The sequence below is a fragment of the Carassius gibelio genome, chromosome B20, assembly GCF_023724105.1.
Source record: "Carassius gibelio isolate Cgi1373 ecotype wild population from Czech Republic chromosome B20, carGib1.2-hapl.c, whole genome shotgun sequence".
Classification (NCBI taxonomy): domain Eukaryota; kingdom Metazoa; phylum Chordata; class Actinopteri; order Cypriniformes; family Cyprinidae; genus Carassius; species Carassius gibelio.
This window is the reverse complement of record NC_068415.1, coordinates 23,380,484-23,387,252: the sequence shown is the minus strand read 5'-3', so window position 1 is coordinate 23,387,252 and position 6,769 is coordinate 23,380,484. Positions and strand designations below refer to the sequence as shown.

General features: G+C 36.6%; 1 protein-coding gene across 1 annotated transcript; it reads left to right on the top strand.

The window, feature by feature from the left end:
• Positions 1-2,912: 2,912 nt before the first annotated feature.
• On the top strand, positions 2,913-4,854 carry LOC127983457 (zona pellucida sperm-binding protein 3). The gene is made up of 8 exons (XM_052585662.1): positions 2,913-3,494; positions 3,571-3,689; positions 3,793-3,896; positions 4,003-4,180; positions 4,245-4,362; positions 4,456-4,538; positions 4,609-4,700; positions 4,777-4,854. Exons 1-8 carry the CDS (start codon positions 2,952-2,954, stop codon positions 4,827-4,829), a joined length of 1,290 nt encoding a protein of 429 aa, XP_052441622.1. The 5' UTR covers positions 2,913-2,951; the 3' UTR covers positions 4,830-4,854.
• Positions 4,855-6,769: the final 1,915 nt, after the last annotated feature.

Sequence of the window (6,769 nt, the reverse complement as noted above, 5' to 3'; positions counted from 1 at the left end):
CCCATCTTGAGTGTTTGCTGCTAAACAGCATTTTTTTTTTTTTTTTTTTTTTTAATCTCACTATAGAAGCCAGTCCCATTTGAAGTTCCAGTCATGTCTGATAACTGAATATGCTTTAGTTTGTTTTTGGATGAGCTAGGATAATTTTTCTTGAAAACCTCCCAAACAACATGTGGTGATGTAGGTTCTGTTTGACAATTTTCTTTTAAGGTTTTTTGAACCTAAGACTCAACTATTTTCTGCAATAAGTATTTCTAGGGGTGCCAATAATTGTGTCCAACGAGTATTTGAGAAAACCCTTTATTTCATAAGGATATATTCCCCCATTTTAAATTCTTATGATCCACTGAAAGGATTTTTTTTTTTTTTTTTAATAAAAGATAAAAAAAGATTAGCAATGCTGATAAATTGTCACAGCTTTATTTGATCATATTTACCAAGGGTGGCAATTTTTTTTGGACATGACTGTACATATTTGCTATACTTCACCAAATGGAATATCAAAAAATGTAATTGTCATGCCCCTAATGAATTGGTTTGGTCAATGCTTGAGACAGTGTTGCTGTATCAGGCTGAATTAGACTACATTAAACACCATTAGATAGGATCAAACGTGACTAAACCTCATCAAACCCTTTAAGACCTCTTTAAACACCTTTATATATCTGATCTGACCTCATTCGATCAGCTCTTACCCAATTAGACCTCATTACCCTTACGAAAGGAAAATATATTTACCAATATATTTCTTAAAATATATTGTGATATATTGTAATATATTATTTTCCATTCTTATTTTCTAATATTTTATATATTTGAATACATTTAATAATATATTGATGATACATATATTATATAATATATTGAAAAATATACAAATGATTGCCGCTTTCAATATATTGCAATATATTGGAAAAAATAAATATATATAAGAATATATGCCTAATATATTACATGATATTTTCCAATATACTGCAATATATTTTTGTTTCATAAAGGTAGACACATTCGACCTAGTTAGATGGATAGATTTGCTGTTGTGGTCTATTGCTAGTATATTTAAACCAGTTACTGGGAGCTCCTAGTGACTAGTAATGTCTTACTTTGACCTCTAGTATTAAACTGACTTTTGATAAGGTCCTTATGTAAAAAAAACTATATTGTGTTTATCTAAACTTTCACCATGTGAAATAAATAACAAAAGGCAAAAAAAAAAAAAAAAACAAATACAAAAAACAAAATAACATTTAGATATTTTACATGCATTTCAAGGTTCAGTGCCTTGCTCAAGAGTCAACTCAGTCATGGTAATGAGAGTGGAAGAGAGTGCTGGTCATTCACAGACCAAAAGTTTGGACACACCTTCTCATCCAAAGAGTTTTCTTTATTTTCATGACTATGAAAATTGTAGAGTCAGACTGAAGGCATCAAGGGCTATTTGACCAAGAAGGAGAGTGATGGGTTGCTGCGCCAGATGACCAGGCCGCCACAGTCACCGGACCTGAACCCAATCGAGATGGTTTAGGGGTGAACTGGATGGCAGACAGAAGGCAAAGGGGCCAACAAGTGCTAAGCATCTCTTGGGGAACTCCTTCAAGACTGTTGGAAGACCATTTCAGGTGACTGCCTCTTGAAGTTCATCAAGAGAATGCCAAGAATATGAAGAACCTAGAATATGACATATTTTCAGTTGTTTCACATTTTTTTGTTATGTATATAATTCCATATATAATTCCACATGTGTTAATTCATAGTTTTGATGCCTTCAGTGTGAATCTACAATTTCATAGTCATGAAAATAAAGAAAACTCTTTGAATGAGAAGGTGTGTCCAAACTTTTGGTCTGTACTGTAAGTCTTACTCTCTAACCATTAGGCCATGACTGTCCCTTAGTGCATAGAATAACTATAAGTTTAAGTTGTTGTTTACAAAGTAGCTTACTTTGAATACTTTCATTTCAATTGACCAAGTAAAATCCAGATTTCTACAATGACTGTATGCTTGCATTACATCTATGTGGAATTTTTCTAGAATCCATGTGAAATACAAAGTTTAATTGGAAAGTTCATGCAAAACCGATCATACAAAAGATGATCAGAGAGTTTATGTGGACACTGCTGAGCTTGAGCACTCAAACACACATAGTAATGTGACATCAAACCAGCATGAGAATTATACATTGTCCCAATCCTCCTCCTCATCTCCTTTTCAAACTTTTACAAAAAACTTGTCCCACCACATTGAAAAGTGAGTTTGGTCCTCTTGACATTATGAGGTTAAGCACAAAGAGAAAGCTATTTGTGCTTAGCTGTGGTCTAATATGCGAATGAGAGCATGAAAGACGTGTCTAATCTGCTAATGCAAAAATCACATTAACTTCCCAAATTCATTTTTGCCACAGCGATGGGATATTAAAGGTTGCAACTCGGGGACTTTAATAGTGGGCTGTGAATGTTTTCAAGCTGTTTTGAAGTGTAGAGGATGTGAAAGTGTTTTGTTGTTTGTTTGTTTGGCAGTTGACATAGTCTGTGAGAACACAGCATCTTATATGGCAGTGGATTATCATTGGGAGGCTTTACTGTGTGATGAGACATTGTTGGGGTGTATGTATGTCTATTTCCAACAGGGTACCTCTCACTGCATATGATATGCTGCATCTCACAAGAGCAATATGTACACAATCAAAATATTTTTTTTTGTCTTATTTAACCATCACATCTCAAAAAATCACTATGTGAAAAAAAAAAAAAAAAAGTTTGCTAATGAAACCAACATAGACTACAGCCAATCTTGTTAGTGATCTCCTTTGTGGCATGAATAGTAATTAAGAAGGAAGTCTGGAGAACCATTAAGCTTGTCAAAAGGGGGTGGAGTCATTGCAATTTCCTGCTCTAGAAAAAGGCACAGCAGGCACACAACAAGCATTCTGAGATTCTCAGAGTTTCACAACAATGGGATTGATAGATTGTGTTAGTGTTGGATTCTTTCTGCTTATTGCAGCTGACTTGTCTTTGGCACAATGGTCAAAATTTAAACAAAGCCAGGCTCCAATAAGATTCCAACAACAGTCCACAGTATTAGCTCCTCAGCATGCAGGTTTACAGACGTCAGCTGCTTTTAGACCTTCAAGACCTGTATTGAGTTCTGTTGGGGTAGGTCTACAGAAACTCCAAGAACCTGGAAGCACTCAGTCCAAACAGCTAATGCAGGCTCCTGTGGCACCTTTGACCTGGCATTTTCCTGTAATACCAGAAGAACCTCAACAGCCAGTTGTTCCACTTGCATTGCATGTACCTGCCCCTGCACAAAGTATTGCTGCACAATGTGGAGAGAGCCTTGTGCATGTGGAGGTTAAGAAGGACTTCTTTGGAACTGGTCAGCTAGTCAATCCTTCATTCCTCAGTTTAGGAGGCTGTGCAGCTGTAGGGGAGGATCCAGCAACCCAAGTGATTATCTTTGAGTATGAGCTTCAGACATGTGGCAGCTCTCTGAATGTGAGTTTTATTTATTTTTTAAATCGTAGTAATCAACCGCATGAGTGAGTTACTGCACAGAGTTATTTCTTTTCAGATGACTGACAGTGAGCTGGTCTATACATTTACCCTCTTTTATACGCCTGAGGCTTTAGTAGGAACTCCCATTATAAGAACTGATGCAGCAGCTGTTGGAATCGAATGCCACTATTCAAGGTACTAAAAAGTTTAAGCGGTTTCATTACAAGTTACTACCTTTTTTTTTTTTTTTTTTTTTTTTTTTTTTTTTTAAATACTTTTTTTTGGTCCTCTGTTTTAGGTTGCACAATGTAAGCAGCAATGTTTTAAATCCCTCTTGGGTTCCTTTTGCTGCTACAAAGGTTGCAGAGGATGTTCTAGTATTCTCCCTGAGGCTCATGACCGGTAGGTGTTGTGTGGGGCTTCTTTTTTTTTTTTTTTTTTTTTTTTTTTTCTCTCTCTCTGTGTTCTAGAATGGGCTTTAAAGTGTTTGACTTCTCTTCCCCGCCAGATGACTGGACATTTGAGAGGCCATCCAATGAGTACTTCCTAGGGCAGTCTTTGAAAGTTGAGGCTTCTGTGAATCAGTACAACCATGTTCCTTTGCGCTTGTTTGTGGATGGCTGTGTGGCCACTGCGGTCCCTGATGTGAACTCCACTCCAAGATATTCCTTTATTGAGAACCATGGGTGTGTAGAGATTAATCTCTTGACCTCCTGTGTTGCTGGAATCTTATTTTTGTTTCCACTCTAGGTGCCTGGTTGATGCAAAGCTTACAGGTTCAACATCTAGTTTTATGCACCGTGTTCAGAATGACAAACTGCACTTCCAGTTGGAGGCTTTCAGATTCCTGCAGTCAAATAGTGCCCAGGTATGTAATAATTCGTTACTTAAGGGCTGGTTTCACTGGATGTAAAACGTTTCTTTTTTTTTTTTTTTTTTTTTTTTTATTATATATAAATAGGTCTACATCACATGTGCTTTGAAAGCAGTTGTGGCTTCAACACCCATAAGTCCGGAGAACAAGGCTTGCTCCTTTGCAAATGGGTATGTCCACACTGAATAAGTTGCCAACCATAAGATGCGTTCTGAATGACTAAAGATTTATTTTCATTAGATGGCTTTCTGCGGATGACAATGACCAGGTGTGCGTGTGCTGTGACTCCACATGTGGCTCCAGCAGGAAAGGGCGCGAACTGTCTGATGCAGGTGACTATCTGAAGGTCAATTCTCTATCTAAACCTATGCCTTGGGTTTATTTACTTATTTTATTTTTTTTCCAAAGGCCTTGTTTCAGAAGTGAAAGCAACCATTGGCCCCATTGTGGTATCTGTTTGAGTGGTCAATAAAGAGCTGAAAGTGATACTGTGGCAGATCTGGAGTTCTTTCTAGAGGATAGTTTTGGCCTTGTATCTTGAAATGGTCTTGCACTGACTCCTTGCATGCAGATTTAATTACTAGTGACTGACAACTGCTACTTCCTGAAAAACTTCAATTGGTTTCATGTTACCTCGAAACAATAGACCATTAAATTGTTCGCATTTGAACTTATGCTTTAAGTTTAGACTGACTGCTCTGCTAGCTATACATCCACTACTTTCATGGAGGATTGGATACTTAAAGACATAACTTGGGGGGGGGGGGGGGTGACTAATCAAAACTGCATTTGAAATGTTCACTTGCATGAAGGATAAAACTTATACCATTTGGATTCATACCACAAGTCTTTTTGGGGTGTTCTACGTAGTCAAAACCTGCCATGAAACGCTGTGTAGTTGCATGTTTTTCTGGAACCTTAAACCATGTGGTTACATCTTATGTCCTATTTATTTTTTTTGTGACTTCCAGTGAAAAGTGGTCTTTCTCGTAATTTAGGCAAGGGGTTTCTTAAACTTCATCTTAATAATCCATTTCAGATGCTTGTAATGTTACAGAAAAGATGTCACTACTTCAGTTACATCACCGTTTTACTGTCTTTTGACCATACAACATCAAGAGTTTGTGGAACACGGTGTCAAGGAACACTGTGTCAAGCTCCTTTTTGTAAATCATTTTATTAGAATTTTTACTTCCATGTGTATACACATTAATGGGAAAGACTGCTGACTTGGCAGTGGTCCAGAAGACTCTCCAAAAAGAGGATAAGTCACAGAAGTTCAAAGCTGTTCACAGAGTGCTGTATCAAATCAGAATATATGCAAAATTGACTGGAAAGAAATTGGGTAGGGAAATGTGCACAATCAACAGGGATGACCACAAGCTTGAGAATACTGTCAAGCGGTTTCAAACATTTGGGAGAGCTTCACAAGGAGTGGACTGAAGCTGGAGTCTATGCATCAAAAGTCAGACACTCAGACGTCTTCAAGAAAATGGCTACCAAGCCACTTCTGAAAGTGAATCAACGTCAGAAGTATATTACCTGGGCTAAGAAAAAATAACCTGACTGCTGCTTAGCGGTCCAAAGTCCTCTTTTAAGATAAATGTAAGTTTTGCATTTAATTTTGAAATCAAGCTTTGGAGTCTGGAGTGAGACCAGAGAGGCACAGAATCCAAGCTGCTTGAAGTCCAGTCTGAAGTTTGTGAAGTCGTTGATGATTTGAAGTGTTGACTCAAGCCCAAAGTCAATGCAGCCATCTACCAGGACAATATAGAAAAATGTTAAGTTCCCATACTATATTTATGAAAAACCATAGATCCAACCAGACATTTAATGTAATTTTGCAGTAAAATCTTAATTGATACTTTTTTTTTTACTTCTAAAAATTTTACAATCTATAATTTACAATAAAAAGTTTTAAAACTGGGATTTTTTTTGTTTTTTTAGAGAATGATGAGAAACAGAAACAATAAAGACGAGCTAAAGGCTCAATAGTGCCAAAGGTTGACTGCTTCCATGCCACACTTACTGATGCTGTCATTTGTGCTAAAGAAGCCCCAACCAAGTATTGAGTGCATAAATAAATACTTTAAAGAACTTGAACTTTTCTGTTTAGAAAATACTTTTTTAGATTGATCTTGTGAAATATTCTAATATTTTGAGATACTGGATTTTTTACTGTCATAAAACAAAACTTTTCAGGACATTTTATTGTATACAATTTTTTTAGATGCACCTGTACATCATTCATGATTTGCTTTTATATTTCAGAAATGAAGAAAGTTCCTCTTCCACACTGCAAGTGGATTTTGAGCAATATTACCATGTCCATATTGGCACTTTGAATATACCTTAGAAAGAGCAGACCATTCAATTATCTATGGCAGGGGTAGGTAAGTTC

Coding starts and splice junctions, on each gene's coding strand:
- LOC127983457 (XM_052585662.1), top strand. CDS start 2,952: ATGGGATTGATAGATTGTGTTAGTGTTGGATTCTTTCTGCTTATTGCA. Junction 3,495..3,570: donor CATGTGGCAGCTCTCTGAAT/GTGAGTTTTATT, acceptor ATTTCTTTTCAG/ATGACTGACAGTGAGCTGGT. Junction 3,690..3,792: donor ATCGAATGCCACTATTCAAG/GTACTAAAAAGT, acceptor CCTCTGTTTTAG/GTTGCACAATGTAAGCAGCA.